The 24,050-nt window shown below is 48.3% G+C and overlaps 1 protein-coding gene across 1 annotated transcript in view; it reads left to right on the plus strand.

Annotated features, from left to right (window-relative positions):
• Positions 1–865: 865 nt before the first annotated feature.
• The window catches only part of LOC122733659 (glycine receptor subunit alpha-4), a 28,067-nt gene continuing 4,882 nt past the window's right edge, over positions 866–24,050 (plus strand). The window contains exons 1-8 of the mRNA XM_043974239.1: positions 866–1,269; positions 5,376–5,509; positions 5,889–5,956; positions 6,576–6,799; positions 8,053–8,135; positions 9,166–9,306; positions 13,155–13,369; positions 19,483–19,632. Coding sequence (XP_043830174.1) covers positions 1,202–1,269; positions 5,376–5,509; positions 5,889–5,956; positions 6,576–6,799; positions 8,053–8,135; positions 9,166–9,306; positions 13,155–13,369; positions 19,483–19,632 — 1,083 coding nt within the window. The 5' untranslated portion in view covers positions 866–1,201. The remainder of the gene's footprint in view (positions 1,270–5,375; positions 5,510–5,888; positions 5,957–6,575; positions 6,800–8,052; positions 8,136–9,165; positions 9,307–13,154; positions 13,370–19,482; positions 19,633–24,050) is intronic.

Genomic DNA, 24,050 nt, shown 5'->3' on the forward strand with positions numbered 1-24,050 from the left:
TTACCTTTTGGAAGGTGTATTGTAACACCCTGACTCTGTGGGGCAATTCTATCTTGGGCACAGAGATCAATGGACAGAGAGAGGCGATGGTGGTGGAGAGGCTACAATAAGAACTGAAAAGTGAGACTTCAGATCATTCAAGAAGCCAAGAGGAACTGGAGCGTCCATATAAGCCTGGAAGAGACACACACACACACACAAAGAGAGAAACAGAGACAGAGAGAGACACAGGACAGAGACAGAAAGAGACAGAGAGAGACAGAGACACAGAGACAGAGACAGACAGAGACAGAGAGACAGAAAGAGAGCCAGATGCAGGCAGTGAGATAGGGCAAGATTCTGGGCTCCAGAGTCCTTGTAAAATCAGCTCCTTCTCCAAGGGGCTGATTAACTCTGGCCCTGGCCTGCCACCTCCTCTCGGCCATGAAGCTGTCAAGAGGAAAATGCCCAGTGACTCGGCTCCTTCACACTCTTCTGTCTCCTCTCCCTCCCTCCCTCCCGCCCTTCCTTCACTTTTAAATCATTAGGACTTGACTCTTCTGCCTCAGCTTGGCTCCAGGCTAAATGAAAGCTGTTGAGAGAAGGGGAGAATAAACAGCTTGTTTGGATTTCTCAGGGCTGGAGAGTTAGAGACTGGATTGAAACACCTACCACACCTCCCCGGGCTGAGCTTTAGCAGTCCAAGCTCCTCCCCAGCACAGCGCCAAGCTCTGAACCCCACTCCAGCTGCTGGCTACTGTGCCTTTAAATTGCTGCTTTCAGAGGGTGTATATGGGGGGAGGTAGGAGGGAGGGAAAAATCTTCCTCCCAACCTCCCTGCTCCCTCCCCTCCAAGATTCTCCAGGGTTTGGAGAGTGCTTGCTGCCCAAAGAGACTCCCTCCCAGATTCTCGGGCAGCCAGGGCCCTCCCTCCACAAAGCATTGAAGCAGAGTCATCTCTGACATGATTATCTAAATGAGGACAATTGTAGCCCCCAACCAGTGAGGACGGGGAAGGAGAGAAGGCAAAAAAGGAGAAGACGAGAAGGAGGCAGAGAGAAGAGGAGGAGAGGACAGACCGCCTCCCTGGGCTGAGGAGCCAGGCTATGTCTAGGCAGCTCAAGTTGGAGGAGGGCTTCTGACTTTTGACATTTCCAGTGGGCTTTTCCTCTCTTGCCTCTGAAGCAAGGGAAGAAGGTAAGGGCATCAGTTGCTCTAAGGAATGAAAACTCTTACTCCCGGAACCCTCTCCTTCTTCCTCTGGATCCTACAAGAGCAGGTCTTACTCAGGTGAGCAGAGCATGTGGCTAGCTGCATGAATAACAAAACCCCCAAACCCAACCCACCAGAGGTTGCACTTTCCAAGGGATGTGGACCGGGGTCTCCTGGGGATTCTGGCCCTGGCGCTTTCATCTAAGTTTATGGGAAGCTGAGAGCCTAATGGCTCCCTGAGGAATCTGAGCCCAAGAGACCCCAACAGGGATGAATGAGCTCCCGGAGCGGGAAGGCACTGTCTAGAAGGTTACTGTATTTGGCTGGGAAACCTGGCTGGAATGCTGGTTAGTCAGGGCAGTGAGTGTGCTCCTGGACATCTCCCCTCAGCCTCTCCTCTCACCCCAAGACACCCAACACTACTCACTAAAGGCAAAAGGAAAATCATATAGACCAGATGGGCAAAGGGTTTCCTCCATCAACAAGGAACAAAGGTTTGCCAAAAATCCTGCATCTGGCAGAATCTAAAATGAACAAACCATAAGAAATCCCCCCCTTGGCTTGGGGACTGCCTGCACATGACTGAGGACTGTCCCTGGGGTTGAAATAAACAGGACTCACTGCCTGGGAGGGGACAACATACTTCTCAGAATCTCCCAGCAAGTATTTGTGGTCACCCTCAACCCGACCCTGCTTAGAACTGGAGAAAGTCTGTGCTGTTGGGAGATGAGCAGTGGCACAAAGCAGATGTGACTGGGGATAGAGCAGACTGGGAAAGCTTTGCTGGCCACACAGGCGCAGGAACAGAGTCCTCCCTCAAGCCCTTCTCTGTGCTGGTCATTGCTATGGCTAAGGGCCTATTTGGAGATCTTTCCCTCCCTAGACACATCTGCTGGCCCCTCAGGCAGCCCGGGAGCACTGAAGAGCCAATTTCCCGAGTGTGTGAAGGAGGAGTGATGCTCCAGTAGGCAGCCCTGTTCCTGGCTTTGCTCCCTCCAGTGAGGGGCTGGCAGCTTCCAAACCTGAGACTCCAACTTCCTCTTGGAGGAATTATTTTTTGAAATCTAGAAAGTCAAATTTGGCATCAGGGTCCTTAGAGGTCATTCAGTATAGCCCCCTTCTGTTTTCACAAGGAGGGAAACTGAAGTGAGCAAGAGACTTGCCCAAGGTCACACAGCCACCTAGAAAAAAAAGAGCTAGTACTCCCCTGGGGCCTCATATAAGCATGGGCTTCATCTCTGCTACTTCCTAACTCTTCTCAGCAGTCAGGACTTTCTAGGAATAAAGGGGACACTGAGCACCTAGCTATGGAGAACACTGGGCTTCCCTGCCCAATCCCCAGACTTGAGCAGCAAGAAAGCTGAGAGGAGGAACCCAAGTCAGTGCTGCTAACAGTGTCAGGGAAAAGCAAGCTCAGTCTGAAGCTGATGTAGAAGGTGACTTGAGTGGGGGCCAGCCTGTAACTCTGCTGCAGAGGAAGTCTCTGACTCAGTGTCCATGTGGTGGGCCAACAGCAAGCACCTGGGAAGTAAGTGGGGCCTTGCTTCCACCTGGTATCACCTCCGTCTTCTTCCCTTGGCCTTCAGAACACCTCTGGCTACCTGCTCTAGTCACCCTGCCCTCACTCCAGCAGTGGTGTGTGGAGAGGTGGAGGTGGGGCCTAGACTGTTCTCACCTGAAGGGGTGGGGGGGCCCCCCCGGCAGTGGAGAGAAAGTCATGTGATCTTCAGAGAAGGGCTCCCTCCAGGAAAGGGAAGACACTAACCTCGACCTCTCCTGCATCTTGCATCCTTGAGCATCTGATGACTGGATTTGGTCACTGTCTAGTGCTGTTAGATGCTGGATGGCTGGGGGCGAGGAGCTGTTGGTTTTGAGAAAATGGGGTCATAAAGATGGCAACCCCCAGGACTCCCAGACCACACCTCAGTCGCTATTGTGGTGATGGGGAGAAGATACTACTAGCTGCCTTGAAGGGAGCCCCTCCTTTGTAACTGAAGGTTTTGCTGAGCCCATGGCCACTGCTGGGAGGCACCGTGGTGTAGTGGGTAAAGCACTGGTTTTTGAGCTAAAAAGACCTTGGTTCAAATCCCACCTCAGATACTTCCTAGCCATGTGGCCCTGGGGAAGGCACTGAAGGGCTCTGGCCTTCATTTCCCCCCTCTATAAAACGAGGGAGTGGATTTACTGACCACTAAGGCCCTCCCAGCTCTAAATCTCTGATCCTATTTCATCTTCATTGCAATAACAGGGGCAGGTCGAGGGGACTGCAGTGCTCAGAAAGTGGGCCCATCAGGGAAGGAGGGCTCTGGGAATGTGTGTTAGGTAGAGGAAGCGCCAGGTCCCCAGAGCAGCTGCTAGCACTGTGTCATCAACTCCAGGATGGAGCGGAAGAGAATGCAAGGTAGGAAGGCAAGGAGCTGAGGCACCAACCCAGCAGAAAGTAAGTCATGACACTGTCATAGCCCTTGGAGCAACTGAGTAGTCACTCAACAGTCTGGGGACTGGCTTTTGAAATGAATGGGCTGACAAAGCAAACCAAGTCTTGGGCTCACCCTTCCCAAGACCCTTCTGCTGCATTTGGCCTAGGAACAGTCAGGCAGTTGGATGGCTTGCCAAGATGCTTTAGACTCTGGCTCTCAGGCCCCATCTGACTCTACCATCTGCAAATGCCAATACCCTAGGACCTTAGGCCAGAGATTCCTGTGCTACTACAAACTACTGAGGCTTTAAAAATTCCCCAACAAGGTGACCCTATGGGGCTAGCACCCCCCACCAATTCTGCCTCTTCTCTGATGGAGCCTGACTTCTCAGCCTCTAGAAGGCAACTGTCCATGGGTTCTTTGGGAAGCCCCAGCCTGTAGGCTTGAATGAAAGCCATAAGGGATCAGAGAAGTACCTCGGTTCCTTCTATCAGTCAGCCTAGAACTTCTGCCTGAGTTCCAAGGCCAAGAAGAACAAGCTGTTTCTAGGAGAAGGAGCTCACTACGTTTTTAGGAGGCTCACTCCACTTGGGAACAGTTCTAATTGTTGGGAAGTGTTTCTAGACCCACAGCTTAACTTGGCCTCTGTGCAGCTGGCTTCCTCCCATTCCTGCTCCTGATTCTGTGGTCCCTCTGGGACCATAAGCCAGCCCTTTATATATTTAAAGGTAGCCATCGTGCCCCCTCAAAATCTCCTCAAAATCTTTTTTTTTTTCAGTGAGGCAACTGGGGTTAAGTGACTTGCCCAGGGTCATACAGCTAGTAAGTGTTAAGTGTCTGAGGACGGATTTGAACTCAGGTACTCCTGACTCCAGGGCCAGTGCTCTATCCACTGCGCCACCTAGCTGCCCCCAAAATCTCCTCTTCTCCAAGATGAACACCCCCAAGCTCTTTAACAAATCCTAATGTGACAGGCTCTCCAGGATCCTCTGGAGCTCAGGAAACCTTCTCTGTCTACATTCCAGCTTACCAATGTCTTTCCTTAAATAACAAAGTTGGGGAGGAGGGGATGGTTTAAGAGGAAACATGAGCTCAGTTTGGGACATGTCCCGCCGACATCTCAAACTCAACATCAGGCATTCAGATTCATGAGATTGGAGCTCAGAAGAGAGATTAGGGCTGGAGAGATGGATTTAGGAATCATCTCTGTGGAGATGATAATTGCACCCATGGGAGCACCAATGGAAAGGAGAGAGGGGGAGAGAGATGGGAGAGAGACAGAGAGAGAGAGAGAAGAGGGCCTAGGACAGAGCCTTAGGAAACGCCCACATGTGGGGGAAGGAGAAAGATGATAAACCAAGGAAGGAGAAGAAGACATGGTGAGACAGGCAGAAGAATCAGAAGATATCAATCCCTGTTCAGGAATCCAAAGGAGTGAGCATACCCAGAAGGCACAGGTGGTCAACAGCATCCAAATTTGCAGAAAGGTCAAAGAGGATGAATCGCGGTGCTGCATAATTAGGGCTTGTGGGTCACCTTTGAGAGAACAGTTGCAGTAGAGGGGCAGAGTCAGAATCCCAATTCTGAGAGATTGAGTGAATGGATGGAAAGGGTGGAGAGGCATGGTGTTTTGAGTGAAGGAAGCATGCCTTTTCTTTGCATGATCCCCAAACATTTTTAAGTGAGGTTCTGCTCTTGTCAGGTTGCAACCTGATGTACATTGGCCGATGGGGGAGAAACCAATTTTCAACCTCCTTTCACTAGGTTGGCTTCAGGGAAAGAGGAAGTCAAAACTGCCTCCAAGAGCATTCCTCAGCCCATGTCACCCTCTGATTTCCTGGACAAGCTCATGGGACGAACTTCTGGGTATGATGCTAGGATTCGGCCCAATTTTAAAGGTAAATTGCCTTTGGTTTTTATGGGAGGCCTGGGGACACACTAATACCCAACCAGGACCTCTGATTTCCAGCAACATCTAAGGGAATGATGGTAAAGGTAGTAAAAGGTGGGCTCCCGTCTATCCTTGCTCTTACAAGTTCAATGCTGCCCTCAGTTCCCTGTGGATCCCATCTAAACAGTGTCATCTTCTTCAATCCTTTCCAATCCTCATCACTGCCCCTAGCCTTAGCTTCCCCTGCTCAACTATCTATATGCTTTTAGAAGAAGACCTATGAGGGCAAAGGAGAAGGGGAAAAGAAAGAGGGAAAGGGGACTCATTGGCTGACCCCATTGTCCCTTAAATGATCCAGTAATAACACTGTGGTTTGGTGTCCTCAGGGCCCCCCGTGAATGTGACTTGCAATATCTTCATCAACAGCTTCAGCTCCGTCACAGAAACCACGATGGTAAGGTAACACCTCCTAACTGCCAGGCCTCCCCATCCCCCCTTACTGCCAGGGCTCTTCCCTCAGCTCCCAATCCCCCATACACACTGCAAGAGATTCCCCCAACCCCCTCACTGGGTTTCTCCATCCTACTGCAATACCAAGACAAGAAAGCACTTTCTACTATCATAGACTGTCAACTGAAAGAGACTAGGAGTATTCTCTAATCTACCCCCTTGCAGAAGGCACAGCTCCCCCTTAGATGTGAAACTTTTCTTCCTTTCTTTTTTTCTGACTTCCTGGCCAGGAGCACAGGCTTTTTAACAAGACTGGCCTGTGGATTCCCAACATTAAAAACTGACTCTTCAAATCTTTAGAGACCTAAGGTCCTATGGCAGGAGGCAGACACCACAGAGCCTAGTATGTCTAAGCAGCAGCTGACCAGAGATTCAGTGGGGCAGCTCAGCTCAGCTCAGCCCAGTCCAGCCCCTCGTCCAATGGGAAAGTCTCAAGTACACTTCCATGTAGAGACTCCCGCCATCCTGTAGAGTGCTGAGGGCACCTCAAGCTTACCCTGCAAGGCCATGTCAGGGTGTCCCAGTTGCATCTGACAAGGCTGTTTCTTCCCTTTCCCCCTAAGGATTACAGAGTGAATGTCTTCCTTCGGCAGCAGTGGAATGACCCACGCCTAGCATACCTAGAATACCCAGATGACTCCCTGGACCTAGACCCTTCCATGCTGGACTCCATTTGGAAGCCAGACCTGTTCTTTGCCAATGAGAAGGGTGCCAACTTCCACGAGGTGACCACTGACAATAAGCTGCTTCGGATCTTCAAGAATGGGAGTGTGCTCTACAGTATCAGGTGTGAACCACAGTAGGAGAGAGGGAACCCTTGGGGAAAAAAAAAATGGGGGGAAGAGGGAAGTACAGACCACGAGGGACACAAAAGATCAGAAATTCCTTTTTGTGTGTATCTGGAGCAGGTCAGTTGATGCTGTTGGCTTGAAGCTGGGTGGGGAATACCGTGTAAGGACGGTTGTACCAACATCACTGTTATTCCTCCTCATTTGTCAGGGCACCCCCGTAGAAAGAACTGATAAAAAGAGCACTTGTGGATTGTACATATATAACCTGGTTGCTGTCTTGTGGAGGGGGGGAGGAAAGGGAGGGAGGGAGGGAGAAAAATTGGGAACTCTAAATCTTATGAAAATGAATGTTGAAAACTACCCTTACTTGTAACTGGAAAAAAGAAAATAAATGTTTGTTGCAAAAAAACGAAAACAAAAAACAAAGAGTACTAGATTTGGAGCCAGATCATCTGGCTTCCAGTCTTCCCTCTGAAATATATTAACTCTGTGGAATTGGCCAGTTTTCTCTATGTGAGCCTCAATTAATTCATCTCTAAATTGAGCAAGTCAAACTAGAAGGCATCTGAGCTACCTTTCAGCTTCAAATCTATGACACTGACATGTCCTATGAAGCAGTAGGAAATGAAAAGAGATTTATTTTATACTAATTGCACTTTCAGACTGCCTTGCCCTAAATTACCATAGTAGCATCATAACCCTTTTTGAATTACTACACTGAAAAGAATACCCATAGACATTAAATGCTTGTAAGATAAGGAAAAGCTCATTTGTCAGGGTGACATATGCAAGCCAAAGGCAAGAAGGCATAACAGAAGGTGGAGGTTGAAATGGTATTGTTTTTTTCTCTCTGCACTGATAAAGTGGGTAAAATGCTAGACCTGGAGTCAGGAGAATCTGAGATCAAGTCTAGCCTCTGACATTTCCTAGTTGTGTGACTCTGGGCAAGATATTTTACCAGTCAGCCTCAATTTCCTCATCTGTAAAATGAGAATAATACCTGTAGCATTTACTTCACAAGGTTGTCATTAGACTCAAATGAAGGAGGCAGCTAGGTTGGCACAGTGGCTAAAGCACTGGCCCTGGATTCAGGAGGACCTGAGTTCAAATCCGGCCTCAGACACTTCACATTTACTAGATGTATGACCCTGGGCCAGTCACTTCATTGCCCCACAAAAACAAAACAAAAAGAAAATGAGAATCAAACGATATAATGTATCACCATTATTATTATGTCTGCTCCTGTCAGGCTAACTCTTGTCTTGTCCTGCCCAATGGACCTCAAGAACTTCCCCATGGACATCCAGACATGCACAATGCAGCTAGAAAGCTGTGAGTACTTGTGGATCAATGAGGTACAGTCTCGGGCGGGGGGGGGTGCTCCTACGTATCTCCCCAACAGCCTCTATAGGGCTTCAAATTCACTCTTTGGATTAAGGTACAAGATCCCCATCTTCTGAGAAAGAGACTTGGGAAGACCTTAACAAACATTCCCCCAGGTGAGCTGTGACCTGAAGAGGAAGGGAGGGCAAGGTCTAGCGCCTAGGACCCTGCCCAGTCCTGGTGGGGCATGGTAGTAGAGAAGCTCACTAAAAAGTAAGGGGAAGAAGGCTAAACTCCAAATCCACTTGCTTACAATTGTACCTTGACCTGCGCTCTACCTGTAATGCAGATATTATATAGTTGCGAGATATGACCTCAAAGTAGAATCTGAACAGGTTTGAGGCACACAGCTCATGGTATCTTCTCTGTTCCATTCCTATTGCACGTCTAGGATCCAAAGCCCCACCAAGTCTGTGAGGTGTTTGCTGCCTGTCTGTGCTCATTGTCCCCACGTGCCTCTAGGAGCACAGAGGTCTTGTACCTATATCCCCAAAGTGTTCTGTGAGGCTCTGTATGCACGCCTTGTTTTGTCAGTTGGATCCCGAAGGACGGGGGCTTTAGGAAATCTAACTCTGAAGCTGATCCTGCAGACTTTGCATGCACTACTTGGCCACACATGCTCACTCAGTCGTGTTCCAGATATCTAGGAGGCTCCCATCTGTTCTCTTTGACATCCTTTCAAAAGGGTATCTGCTATCTGGGCACCTCTCCGCAATGAAGAGGGCAAGCTGAAGAACTGGATGTTGCCAGCTTTCTCTTCGGGAGGTCCTAGATATCGGTGGGACAACCTCTCCTGGAAAGCCTTGCTCAAGTGGGCGAGAAATGCCTAACCCTTTCTTCTTGTGCAGTGTCAGCCAGGGCAGTCTCTTCCATCACCACACACACACACACACACACACACACACACACACACACACACGCACGCACGCACGCACGCACACGCTGTGAGGCCCCTGACTTTCTGTCTCTCCTCTTTCAGTTGGTTATACTATGAACGACCTTGTGTTTGAGTGGCTGGAAGATGCCCCGGCTGTGCAGGTGGCTGAGGGGCTGACTCTGCCCCAGTTTATCCTGCGGGATGAAAAGGATCTTGGCTATTGCACCAAATATTATAACACAGGTAAATCCTGGAACCCCCCACTAGCTCTGGACCACAGGGCCTGGGGCTCACGATGGCCTCTATGGCTCCAAGATAAGCGCACCTTTAGAGCTGAGCAGTAGGGAGTAGTCCATCATGTTCTGGGATCACTAGAATGGGAGGCACAGGGGTGATGTGGCTGATGCCCCACCCATGCCCAGCTAGGGCACAGGGAAGTCCCTTAGAGTCAGTGTGTTTGGGGAAGACTTGCAGCCTGGATTGAAGGGCCAGCTCACCCAAAGAATTGGGGGCTCACCACGAATCTTGTAAAATAAAAAGAGAGTTATTAGGAGAGGAATATATGGCTGGGGAACAGATCATGTTGGTGACTGTCCCATTGGAGTAAGAGAAGACTGGTCTTTGGTATTTACAAAGAACTGAAAGGGAATTACAAAACAAGAAGAAACACAAAATAAACTAGGACCAGATCACTAAGAGGGGGTCTTTGATAACAGGGTATGAGTAGAATATGCAGCATCCATCCAGATATTGCATATCATCTTGCAGACCTTAGCATTGCTCATCAGCCTACTGGGCCATGCCCTACCACACATCATTCCTGAGATGGGAGAGAGCTGTTTTCCCCTTAGCCTAGGGGGTTTGAATCTTTTGGATTTCTTGGGGTCCCACGACAAGTGTCTGTGCTATCTGAAGGCAAGGGTGTGCTCTACCCAGCAGAAATGAAGGTTAGGACTGCGGCCTCCCATTGTTGCCAATTGTCTCCTCCCCATAGCTTCTTGACTGAGCCCTAAAGTGTAAGCCCCAGAGCTTGAATACAAGAAGCAGTCTCAACTAGGCAGGTAAGAGATTCTAGAGGGAAAATGGAAAAGAAAGAGGTTCCCATGTCAAGAAAGAGCTCAATGAGTCATCATAGAGGGCTTTCCTTTCCATAAACCCAGAATAAGATATGAAAATGAGAATCTAGAAGAGTCTGTAAGAATCTGTGATCAAAAAACAAATTGAGAGCTAAAAGGAGGGGTGGGCAGAGCCCAAGGAAAGAGGTCTCCATTCCAAAGCAGAGATGGGATTGACAAGAGTGTCTAGCACTGCCTGGGGGACAGGGGAGTCCTGGCCACAGGGGAGTCTTCTGCCAGAGCTAAAGAACTAATGGTGATCTTCCACCTCCTCTTCTATCCAGCCAACCACACGTCCCACTGCTCTCCAAACTGCCATGGAGTCCAATTAAATTGATTTTCAAATCAAACAAACAAAAACTAACAACCAGAGAAACACATAAGGTTCCTATATAAGAGGTTGGCATCTCAGTGGACCAGCTGCTGCTGGGCACAGCCAACTCTCAGTAGGTGCCCTTTCCCATATGGGCAAATTGGACTGGGAAGGCCTAAGCCTCTTTAGAGATGCCAGGTTTCCCTGTGCATCTGGTATTTGAGCTGCATTGTCTTAGTGACCGGGGCTCCTTAGTGCCCCCTAGTATAATTTGCAATGTCTGTGGGGGGCAGGCAGTCAACAAGCATTTAATAAGAAGTTACTCTGTGCCAGGCTCTATGCTAAGCTCTGGGGATCCAAAGAAAGGCAAAAACAAGGTCCCTGTCTTCAAAAAGCCCACAGTCTAATGGGGGAAACAACGTGCAAGCAACTACATACAAACAAGCTATATCCAATATAAATGGGAAGTCATCCGAGAAGGGACAAGACAGGAAGCCAGGAGGCAGAAGTGATTCAGAGATAGGAGTAAAGAGCAGCAAGAAGGCCAGGGTTAGGGACTATAGTCTGTGGAGTGTCAGAATACTGGAAAAAGAGGAAGAGCTTGGCTTGTGAAGGCCAGGATTTCCTATTTGATCCCAGAGGCCAGAGGGAGCTGCTGGAGTGTGTTAAGTGGGATGGGGATGGGGCGGGGGAGTTCAGTTCTGTGTCTTTTTTCACTCTAGCAGCTGAGTGAAGATTGGAATTGAGTGGGGAAGAGAGATCTGAGGTTATTGAGATACTCCAGGCAGGAGCCAATGAGGGCCTGCCCCCTGATGGCAGATGGGACAAGATTTGGCAATAGGTTGGAGATGTGGTCTGAGGGTGAAGAGTGGGGGTAACACTGAGGTTATGAGTCTGAGTAACTTGGAGAATGGGATAATAGAGAGCCGAAGGAGGAATCGAGAGTGGAGGAGGGGGGAGAGGGGCTGAAGAGAAAGGTGATGAGATCTGTCTTGGACAAATTGAATTTGAGATGTCCAATAAGCTGCTGGCCACATGAGACAGGAGTGCAGGAGAGAGAATAGCGTTGGGTTTTGAGACCTGGGAGTCATTTGCATAGAGATGATAATGGCATCCACTTGAGCCCATGAGATCACCAAGTGAAACTGAATAGAGGGAGAAGAGGGGCCAGGACAGAGCCTCATAGGATACCCATAGTTAGTGGCCATGAATGAGATGAATAGGCAGCAAAGAGGCTGAGGAGTGGTGAGGCTGGTAAGAGAAGCAAGGGGGAGCAGTGTCACCAAAACCTAGGCAGGAAAATAGAAAGCATCCATGAGGAAAGGATGACTGCCAGTGTCAAAGGCTGACAAGAGGTCAAGAAGGATGAAGGCAACTAAGAAATCATTGGTAACTTTGGAGAGAGCAGTGGCAGCTGAATAATGAGGTCAGAAGACAGATTATTGAGGGTTTAGAAGGCAGGGAGAGGAGACAAAATGGATGTACCAACTATAGATGCCTTTCTTTTTACAGGAGTTAAGCTGAAAAGGGGAGGAGAAACACAAGACAGTGAGGATGGTCAGATCAAGGGAGCAATTTTTAAGAATGGAAGAGAAATGGGAATGTTTGTAGGTATCAAGAAAGGAGCCAATAAGTGGGGGAGAGATTTAAAATATGTGTGTGTGAGAGAGACAGAGAGAGACAGAGACAGAGACACGCACACAGAAAGAGAGACGGACAGACAGACAGAGGGAAAGGGAGGATCTGCGAGAGAAGAGGGAACATGTAAAAGGGTTTGCCTTGGCAAGGAGAAGGGCCATCTCTTCACAAGAGACAGACAGTGGAGAAAATAGTGGGGAATATGTCTAGGTTATAGGAGATGAAGAGGAAGGGGAAAGAGGGAGCTCTCAGAAGATGGCCTTAATGAAGTGGTAAGTAAGGCTGAGAAGATATGGGTGGGGGGAAGAGTGACAGGAGGGGTAAGAAGGGATAAAAAAGGTTTGGAAAAACTACTCTGGTCAATTGGGTAGCAAGTAAATTACAGAGGAATTTCCTTTCAGCAGTGAGGGCCCAATTGAGATAATGCAATGTAAATTTGTAGTGGGCCCAGTCAGCACAGCTTCTAATTATCTCCATTTCCTTTCAGCAGCAACTCTCTGAGAGGTGGCAAAGAGGACTCTGAGATAGCAAGTTAAATAGGGCTAGAGGCCTGGATCACTGTCTACATGGCTCATTAGAGTTAAGCCAACAAGTCAACAAGCATTTATGAAGCACTTACTTCGTGCCAGGCATTGAGCTTCCTAGAGAATTCCAGGTGACCCCTGTGAGGGGAAACAGAAACCAAGGGAAACATGTAAATATGGAAAACCAAGTATGAGGGAGTCACTGGGTATGGAGTGGATGTATATGGAGTGAGATTGGGGCAGAAGACACAGAATTGTGAAGCTCTCAGCCATACATGGCATTTATCCACTAATATTCCAATGTCAGCCATGGAAGTAAGTGCTGACCTATAGGCCCAGGACCTAAATTAGCTCAGTGTTATCACTTTTCTTTGATCTATTTGTAAGCCACGAGAGGGAGACAGAAATAGTGTGGGAGTCACCATGTTGAGAGACAAGGCTACTGCCAGCCAGCTATAGGCCAGAAGGGGCATCTGGGGCTAATCATCTCTTTTCTGGTAGGCAAGTTTACCTGCATCGAGGTAAAGTTCCACTTGGAGCGCCAGATGGGCTACTACCTGATCCAAATGTACATCCCTAGCCTGCTCATCGTCATCCTGTCCTGGGTCTCCTTCTGGATCAACATGGATGCCGCCCCTGCCCGGGTGGGCTTGGGGATCACGACAGTATTGACGATGACAACGCAGAGTTCGGGCTCCCGAGCTTCTTTACCTAAGGTGAAGGGACACATTGGAACATAGCTTCACACAGGATATTTCTCAGCTAGCTCATGCTTTTGTGTTGGCCATGTCTGAATTCACCTCAATCCAGTTCCAATGAACACGAGGCAATCTGATAGAGTAAGTAGAGTCAGGAAGACTGGGTTCGAGTCCTATCTCTGAGACGAACTGCCTGTGTGACCCTAAACAAATTATTTTGCCTGTCAGTACTCTAAGCCAATTGTGTCAAATTCAAATGGAAACTGATCCCTGTTGGTATAGTGACTTAGAAAATCATAAATTAACATTATCTATGTTGAATTATATTTTTATTTACTTTGTTAAACATTTACCAATTACATTTGAATCTGGTTCAGGCTGTACTTGAGAGTTTTTCTAGAGATGTGATATCTCTGCTCCAAGGATCTAGGTGGCAAATAAGATATTGATCTACATTGCTAGGACTTTCCCTATACCAATGAGATCCTAGCTCCAGATAAAGACAAATAGGCCTATGTATGGTCCCATGCTTGAGAGGGGAGCTACTTAGGATTAGAAATGCTAGAGTTGGGGAGCAGAAAAGCTCAATGCTTGGGATCTTTTTGGTCCAGTCAAACAGGAAAACTTAGAGACATTACAGAAACCTAGACTTTTAGAGCTGGAAAGGGCCTTCAAGTTCATTGAATCCAACCCACTCACACCTTACTGATGAATAAGCTGAGACCTAAAGAAGGGTCTTACAAGCTAAAGCATTAGACCTAAAAGATTCCAGTTACTGTGACAGGCTTTGGAATCACCCTTAACTAATCTGTCTCCTTTGTCTAAGTCAAACCACATTTCAAAGAGACTGTCCAAATCCCGATGTTCTTCTGGAATTATGTCATCATAAATATTTTTTGAAGGAAGTGGGTCCCTGGCTAGGGCCTGGTCACCTAAATATTTATTGTCCTGAGACTTGTTACAATGAGATTTGCCTGATATTGTCAATCCCTATGAAGGGCATTCAAGGAACCTGGTCACTTGATCAGGTACTTATTCTTGTACCTGTCTATTAACACAGACCCTGGGCCCCTCCCAGTCCCTAGCTTTCCAATGTCCAGAGAGGAATTATCAGGAAGGTATAAATGGGAGGCAGGGAGAAATGAGGGAGTCTCCTAGGGCCTCAGGTCAGTGACATTTTTTGATGAGCATAGAAACTCACTCTGTGGAAATGTTCTCTTGGTTAATATGATATTTTAAAAATAAAATCATAGCCCTACTGTGGAGGCCTAACAGAGTCAAGTAAATGCCCTGATAATTTTGCAAAATAAATAAACAAATAAAAGATCCTAGATACAGGGAGTGGAGGGATAGAGGCAGTTAGATGTCCAGGCCAAAGTGCAATGGAAGAGTGTAGAAAGGGGAACTGGAACTCTGAGATGAACCAGCCAGGACTGTGCACGGACCTCTCGATGAAACATCTGTTGACCTTCCAGAACAGCTTCAGATTGAGTCATACAGATTCCAAGGTTAAAATCATGGGAAAGGGGGTACAGAGCAGACAAACTTCAGCTGGCCCCAGTCAATCAAGCTGGAGGTGACGGGAGTGGCACAGTTGTTGTTGCTGCTGAGACAAGCAAGTCAACACCTGGCTACCCAGAGCCTGCCCACCCACCCAGTGAGTTTCCTAGATGGAAAAGCACAGTAACAGTGATACAATGTAATTGAACAGAGACTCTAGGCTGTACGAGGGAGAAAACAGACATGGAGAACGTACCGTTCCCTTCTCTGTTCCTTGGGCTGTTTCACTGTTGAGATCAAGAGAGTGAGCTAAGGAAAAGTGCTGCAGTTTCTACCTCGGGCTTGCCAAAACAACTCCCTTTTCTGGTCCCCTCCTGTGAACATACACAATCCATCTGCTCCCAGAAACCATTTACTTTGTTTTCTCATTTGGAAGGAAATGGCTTTTTCTTCTTCTCCTCCTTTTTGTGTAGCATCTGGCACCTCCTGGTCAGATTCTAATGGCTTTTCCATGTCTCTGTTGGCCAGAAAGCAAACCACAGATGTGCCCCCCCAGCACAAAAACGTGTGGAGCCCCTCAGTCTTTTCTTCAGGCCATTCCTTACAAGTGGTTATTTCCACTATTCCGGCACCAAAGAAAGTGCCCGGGTCCTGATGGGGCTTGTGAAGGACAAGGCCACAGTCTCTCCCTAAAGGGCTCCAGGGACTTTTGCTTTGAATGAAAGGGCTTTAAGAGGAACATAGAAAAATGTGAATGCTGCTGCAATGTGGAGGAATGCCGGGAGAGTATCTTCCTTAAGGAAAGTGAGAGGGAATTTGCTCCTGGGATCCTGCCAATGCACCTAACGCAGTTGCTGGCTTTGGTCCCTCGGAGCCCTTACTTAGCTCCTGGTAACTTTCATGGTCACTGATCACAACAGCTCAGGTAAGAGCACCAGAAGCCTGGGATATCCCTCCTCCCCCTCCCCCCACCCCCCCCCCCCCCCCCCCCCCCCGCGTCAGAGAGCCGAAATAGAAGGCTGGGTCAATGAAGTGACCTAGGATCGAGGTGATGAAAACACCTCCATCATAGGTCTGGCTCTGAGAATCAGGAAGGTTTATCTGTAAATATGGAAAGAGGTAGATAGAGGAGAAGGACTCCCATGGCACAGAGAGAAAGACATGCAGATGTTCTGGAATGGGCGATAAAAGAAACAAAGGGAACCAGGACTGGGAGAAGACGGGGTACAGGGAGAAGAGTGCATCAGGAGGAGGGGCCAGGGCATGGCTAAGCCCAGATTGGAGCCGAGCACTGGAGTGTATGCAGCTCCTTTCCTTCCAAGAGTTCCCAGCACTTCCCAGATCTTGCCCAACACTAGCTCATTATTTAATCTCCATCGGCATTGACTGAGGCCTCACAGCAGTGCATGGCACTAGGATTAACTACTAGTGACATCAGACAACTGCTACCTTTTAATAGATGGAAAAGTAAAGATAAAGTGAGATGTAGTGCTATCAAGACCAAGACTCAAGGCCAGATCTAACTTGCTGATTTTAGAGACGATTTAATCCAATTGGCTCATCTTATAAATGAAGAAACTGAGGCCCCAAAAGGTTAAGCAACTCGCCCAAAGTCTCACAGGAAGTCATTCCATATCAGAGCCTGCCTTTAAGCCTGTTAGGCTAAACTCCCAAATGGGAATCTTTTTTAAAAAATTTTTTTTGCGGGGCAATGAGGGTTAAGTGACTTGCCCAGGGTCACACAACTAGTAAGTGTCAAGTGTCTGAGGCTGGATTCAAACTCAGGTCTTCCTGAATCCAGGGACAATGCTTTTATCCACTGTGCTACCTAGCTGCCCCCTTCCAAATGAGAATTTTGAGTTGTGTGCTTTAACTTCATTGACTGGAGTGTATAGCAAGTGAGGGGGAGGGATATGAAATGAATCCAGAAAGACAGGATGAAGCCAGACTCTGAAAGGGTTTAGGCGCCAAGCTGAAAAGTTTATATTTTATCCCGGAGACCATAGGGACCCACTGAAAATTCTTGAGCAAGGGAGTAACACAGTCACATCTATGCTCTAGAAAGATTCTTTTTGTTGTCCAGAATAATTGTGAGACTCTGCCTAAAGGAAATTCAGGCTGGTAAAAGCTGGGGAAACCATGTAGTAGGAACCAAGCTAGCAAGAGGCGGTGTGGTCAGAGGTTGAGGTTGTTCACTTGTTTCAGTTGTGTCTGATTCTGTGTGACCCCATTTGGGGTTTTCTTGGCAGAGATCTTGGAGTGGTTTGTCATTTCCTTCTCCAGCTCATTTTTCATAAAAGGAAACCGAGGCAAACAAGGTGAAGTGACTTGCTCAGGGTCACACAGCCAGTAAGTATCTGAGGCCAGATTTGAACTCAGTAAGAGAGATGAGTCTTCCTGACTCCAGGCCTAGCTCTCTATGTACTACGGCACCACCCAGCTGCCCCACCTTTCCCTCTTAGAGAACTTCTTCTTCTTTTTTTTGGTGAGGCAATTGGGGTCAAGTGACTTGCCCAGGGTCACACAGTTAGTACGTGTCTGAGGCTGGATTTGAACTCAGGTCCTCCTGAATCCAGGGCTGGTGCTCTATCCACTGTGCCACCTAGCTGCCCCTTAGAGAACGTCTAATAGCAGAGATGAAGTAGGGGGAGGGGGGTACTTCCTCCTTTGTTGAAATAAACAGAACTCATTATTCCCCACCTCTACCCCAAGCTCTGCCTCTTCCCCAGGGACAGCCAATTCAATTCATTGAGGCAATCATTTCGGCTGCACCTACCCTGTGCTAGGCTGCAGGAATACAAAAACAAGTTGAAAAACAATCCCTGCCTTCAAGAACTTGCATTCTGCTGGGGGAGACAGGGCAGGAGATGCAATTGTAAACAGATAAATAAATAGAAAATTTATGCAAATAGCAAGCAGTGGAGAGGAGGGGGACTAACATTTGGGAGAAGTGATCAGAGCAGACCTCATGTAGGAATTGGCTTGAGGTGAGTCTTGAAGGCAGTTAAGGATCCTAAGGGGTGAAGTAAGGAGGAAGTACATTCCAGGCATGGGTACAGTCTGTACTTTGTATGGATACAGATGTATGGGGTAGTGGTGAAATGTTGTACATGGATAACAGCAAATGAGCAAGTTTGGCTGGAATACAGAATTTGTGAGAAGGAGTAATGTGTAATTAGTCTGGAAACATAGTCTTTTAAAAATAGTAAACGGAGCTTTGCATCCTAGGGGCAATAGGGAACCACTGAAACTTCTTGAGGGAGAGAGAGAGACATGATAAGCTGCAGTTTCTTAGGGAGGAAAAAGGTGAGGAATGGGACCTGACTAGGAAAGAGCATGGTGCCTTCCACATAGCAAGTGCCTGATAATTATTGGTGGGGGGAAGGAAAGGGGTAGATAGGGAGGAAGATTGCTGCTTGTCCTTTGTTCTTGAAGAAGACCATGACATTGGGGTGATGTCATGGCTTGCAGCGAATTAGATTTAAGTGAGGGAGGGATGTGCAAAGCCACCAGCCTCAGTCTCTCCTCCAGAGCCATCTGGATCCAGTGGCAAGATAGATATCAAGACAACTGGAGATGGCCCTGGATATTTTAAGGTAATTGGAGTTAAGTGACTTGCCCAGGGTCACACAGCTAGTACGTGTCTGAGGTGAGATTTGAACTCAGGTCCTCCCAGCTTCAGGGCCAGTGCTCTATCCAGTGAACCACCTAGTTGCCCCCAGGAAGGAAGAAGTGAAAGTGAGGAAATTAGAGAAAAATCAACAATAAAGTGAAGTGGTTGATTAAAATGACAAACTAGATGATCTCTAAGGCCCTTTCCATCCTCAATGTTCTACGAATCTAAGAACTTTTTTGTGGGGTAGAAACACGAGACTGGTAGGTGGGATCCTTGTCCTGGTTGCAACTCATCAGCTATGTGACCCAGAGTAAGCCATTTTCCTTTGGTGTGTCTTGTTTTGTGTTTTTTTTTTTTTTTTTGGTGGGGCAATGGGGGTTAAGTGACTTGCCCAGGGGGTCACACAGCTAGTAAGTGTCAAGTGTCTGAGGTCAAATTTGAACTCAGGTCCTCCTGAATCCAGGGCCGGTGCTCTATCCACTGCAGCGCTACCTAGCTGCCCCCCCTTTGGTGTGTCTTGATACCAGAAAGATGAACTCCATGATGAGCTCTCTGTTTCCCTCATCCATAAAATGGGAGTCCTTATGGACCCTCAAAGAGGTGTTGTGAGGACCAGATGAACGCATGACTATTCAGTGCTTTGAAAAGTGGAGGAATACTCTTAGTTAAGGAACAAAGGGCAATAGAAGGAGGAGAGAGGGATGAACCCCTGGGCAGTGATATGTGTCTTTGAAAACGTCTTTTTAAAAAATGAACCCAGTGCAGGGGCAGCTAGGTGGCGCTGCAGTGGATAGAGCACCCACCCTGGATTCAGGAGGACCTGAGTTCAAATCCGGCCTCAGACACTTAACACTTACTAGCTGTGTGACCCTGGGCAAGTCACTTAACCCTCACTGCCCCTCCTCTCCCAAAATGAACCCAATGAAGCTAAGGGGCAGCAGGACACCTGGGGCAGGGCGGGGTGAGGGAGGGGGGAGTTAGGGAATCCCGATGGATGCCTCAGTTGGTGTTTCAGGTGTCCTATGTGAAGGCGATTGATATCTGGATGGCAGTCTGTCTGCTCTTTGTATTTGCGGCCCTGCTGGAGTATGCTGCTGTGAACTTTGTGTCCCGACAACATAAGGAGTTCATGCGCCTTCGAAGGAGGCAGAGGCGTCAGCGCATGGTGAGCATTTCTGTTTACAACCCAGCATGCACGGCTTGTACCCCACTATCTCTGTCTTCTTCTCTTGGCCTTCGTCCTCCAGTTTCTGACCCTTTCTTATCCACAGGAGGGACTAGGATTAGCATGGGTGCTTTCCCACCGGAAGGACCCAAGGCCATGTTAGCATCAGCTATCTCGGGCGTTTGTCCAAAGGGACAACTTCTTCCCTCTTTTAATGTTTAGCAGATCTAGGGGGCAACCAGGTGGCGCAGTGGATAAAGCACCGGCCCTGGGTTCAGGAGGATCTGAGTTCAAATCTGGCCTCAGACACTTGACACTTACGAGCTGTGTGACGCTGGGCAAGTCACTTAATCCTCATTGCCCTGCTCCCAAAATGGAAAAAATAAAATAAAAGAATATAACGTTTAGCAGATCCAGAAGTCAAACAGGATGCTCCTACTTTCTGCTTGGCTAAATTGGTGACAGCTTCACATTCAAATGTCTTACTAACCTGGGGCTACAAGCTCCAGAGTGGAAATCATGAGATCTGTGTTCTGATCCCAACTCCAAAAGCGGTTATGTGACCCTGGCCAAGTCACTGTCTCTCAGACTTGTTTTTTGGATCCATACGATGCTTTCCCAGGTTGCTGGGAGGATTAAACTATAAAATGCCACACACAATTTGTAAGGTTTTCTTGCTAGTATGTCATGCTGCCCCCAAGTGAGTGTGCAGCTTGTGGCTGTCCCCTCCCTCTCTCCCCGGTCCCCTGGGTGCTCCTGGTTGCGGCAGGATATAATTCCTCAATGGGAATTCAAGGGCCAAAGAGCATCTCTCGAGGTGAAACGTTGCTGCAGGGAGTCTCTAAACTCTGCCAATGTGCCCTGCTCAGGATAAAAGCTTTCATTCCAGCCCCTAGAGGAGCTAGAGATCAGGGATATTCTCTGGCATTTCTGTTCTTTGTTCCCTTTTCCCCCAAGGAAGAGGGGAAAAAAAGTTTCCACCTGGGAGAACCATTAGGGGGACTGTGTTGTCATGACAACAGAGACGGTCTCTCTCCATCCCCTCTCCGGAAAGAGGCACTTGCGATCACCTGACAATCTGGCCTCCCTTTCCCCCTCCCTGCCCCAGAGCCAGAGTGTTGGGGGGGGGGACATTGTGTTGTCATGACAACAGAGATGGTCTCCCTCCTCTACTTTTAGAGAGCAGAATGTCAGTCATGTTGTTATGACAACAGATGCATTCCTGAGACACTTCTGGGAAGGAAGTGCAAAATTATGAACAAAGAAAAGAAGGCTGGTTGTTTTGTGCTATGAGCTGATTGTCTGGTGCGGAGGGGCAAAAAAATTTGGTTTGTTTAGAACCACTAGCCTGATAAGAACCACTTTGCTCTGCTAAGAGCTCACAGCTTCTCCCTCTGCTTGATCTAGAGGCCTCAGAGCCTGAAGTAGCAAACCCAAAGACAAATTAAGGCTCCCAGTTCCTGAGTCTAACTCCTGCCCCCGGGGGAAAGAGGCTCAGTCTATCAATCATATGATCATGCCCTCCGGGGGCTTTGTCCTTCCTCCCTCCGTCCAGTTCACTGGATCTGATCTGTCCTCTGCCAGAGCCAAGGAGCTCACAAACTGAATCGAAAGTTCCTAATTGCTGGCCTTGGTTTGGGATTCACTGTAGACAGAACTCTCTGTCTCTCAGCCTTCCTCTTGTACTATTTCTGGGCTCTTACCACGCATTGTCTCTCCTCCATTTTCAGAGCCCTGAGTGGGGCGCCCTCTAGTGGTCAAACCCATTCTGGCACCTCCCCACGATTCTTTGTAGGGACTAAAGGAGGGACCTCAGAGTCCACCTCATTTTCCAGAGAAGGAAACTGAGGCCCAGGGAGGAAAAGGAACTTGCTCAAGTTCATACAAGTAGTAAGTGATTTGAAACCAGGTCTTCCTGTCTCCAGGTAAATCAATCAACAAACACTACCTAATAACTAGGTAGAGCAGCAGGCATTTGCCACTCCAGGGATACATAAACAAAAAAAGTAAACATTCCATGCCTCTTCAAGGAGTTGTGGGGAGGGGGTGGGGGAGAATAAGCACTTATTAAGCACCTACTATGTGCCAGGCACTTGATAAATATCTCATTTGATCTTTACAACCCTGGGGGATGAGGGTAGGTGCTGTTATCGGTCCCATTTGACAGATGAGGAACTGAGGTAAACAGGGTGAAGTGACTTGCCCAGGGTCACACAGCTAGTAAGCATCTGAGGTCACATTTGATTTCAGGTTTACCTGACTCAGGCCTGGTGCTCTATCCACTGCAGCACCACCTCGCTGCCTCTGCATTCCAAGTCCCATGCCCTTTCTAACACATCACATTTCCTTTCCTAATTTTCAGTTCCAGGATAAAAAGTATACCCACTACCACCACCTTTTAGACCTTCCCATGCCAAGCCACGCTCCTCTAAGAAGATCTAGACTGGACTAGTAAAAGGACAGGAAAGGAAGATGGTTGGTAGAAGCCCTACCCTAGGCCTCCATCTCTCTCATATCAATCCATTTCTTCCATAAAATGGAAGCATCTGACAAGCCCTGCATCACTTCCCTCTCCTGCTTTTGTTTGCTCCCCAACTGTTGAAGTGAAAAGGGGAATGAGCATCGAACGAGCAAGCTAGCCTAGAGTCCATCTGGTGGCAGACATGACATAACCTGCTGGAACTTGTCTCGGCTCTAAAGCACTAACTCCAGGCCTGGGCAAGGTGGCATCAACTCATCTCTACCCTCCCCTTCTTTTATGGTGCACAGATCCAACTGCCCCCACTGCCAGCCACACCAGGGTCACTCTTCCCAACAAACACTCCCGATGAAGTAGGCCCACTCCATTTGTCCCACTGAGCAAATGAACTAGCAGCTATGAAGATGCCTTGAACCTTGGGCCCAAAGCCTGGGGGGAAAATGCAGTTAGGCGGACCTGGAAGTGTCTGGCTCTAGGTAAAGACTATAACAAACACGACCAAGGCCAGCTGAGCTCTGGGCCTCCTCTGGTGCAGCTCAAAGCACGTGGGTGGTTTCCGTGCTTGTCCTCTTCCATCATGACTTAGCTTCATTAGGCTGCTAGAAGGGAAGCTCTCTGAGGCAGGAACCGGCTCCTGGCAGTGAGGGACACAGTGGACACGGTGCTTGCTGAACTGAATTGCTTGGAATTATGGTTAGAAAGTGCTCTGTGCCTGAAGCCAGGTGGAATTGGTCAGGTGTGTGCTGTGCTTGGCACCATGCTGTCCTGGCCACATCTGTACCCTGTGATGTCCACTAATGCCCTTCACTTCCTTCCCAAATCAGGCAAATTCATCTCTTTCAGGAAGCCTTTCAGGATTACCTCTAATCCCCAGCATCCATGCTTTCTCTGTAGTCTCTTGTTTTGTTTTTGGGGGGGTGATGAAGGTTAAGTGACTTGCCCAAGGTCACAAAGTTAGTAAGTGTCAAGTATCTGAGATCAAGTACCTAGTGGCCCCCTATCTGTAGTTTCTTGCTTACTTTTAGGCAGCTTTCTGCCTTGTCTCTTTTAAAAGACAGTGAGGGGGGTGGCTAGGTGGCGCAGTGGATAAAGCACCGGCCCTGGATTCAGGAGTACCTGAATTCAAATCTGGACTCAGACACTTGACACTTACTAGCTGTGTGACCCTGGGCAAGTCACTTAACCCCAATTGCCTCACCAAAAAATAAAAGACAGTGAGTTCCTCACGGACACTGATAATGTCTACATTTTTGTGACCTTTCCCCTCCCCCAATGCCTACTGACATTGCCTTAAGGTCAACCAAATGTTTTACATACGCGTCTCATTTTACCCTCTCAACAATTCTCTAAGATAAGCACTAGTTATTATTCTCATTTTCCAGATGGGGAAACTAAGGTTCAAGGAAGTCACCTGGCTTGCCTAAGGCCCCACAGCTAGAAATTTCACCTCCCCTATGCTCTTTCTGCTTGTCTAAGACAAACATTGATTAGTTCTTCAGAGAATGAGTCTTCTCATGCAGAGAAATCCAGTTGGGAGCCACGAGGGCCTTCCATTACTCTGTGGCCCCCAAGCTATCAACTTCCCCCAAGGCCTTGGGGCTGTAAGGCCTGGTTCCTCTCTCCCACCTCCCACTTGCCCTTCCAATGCCTCCTTCCCCCAACTTCCAGAAGCAGCAGCTCACAGGGTACACTGGATTCTGTCTTCTCCTTCTCTTCCCATCCCACCTCTCACACATACAAGGGCAAAAAAGGGAGGATGATGGCGCGGCAGGCCAAAGCTCTCTAGGATTCACCTTTCCTCTCTTCCTCCTCCCCCCATGACCTATGGCCACCAGATCTCGGACTCTGGTGAGGCTTTCAGCCCTTGCCCACTGTCCCACTTCTGAGGATACAAGGGCAAGGGGAACAGGCTCCCATGGGCACAGTCACTCTCCATCCT

Source organism: Dromiciops gliroides, chromosome X (assembly GCF_019393635.1).
Source record: "Dromiciops gliroides isolate mDroGli1 chromosome X, mDroGli1.pri, whole genome shotgun sequence".
In the NCBI taxonomy this organism is placed as follows: Eukaryota; Metazoa; Chordata; class Mammalia; order Microbiotheria; family Microbiotheriidae; genus Dromiciops; species Dromiciops gliroides.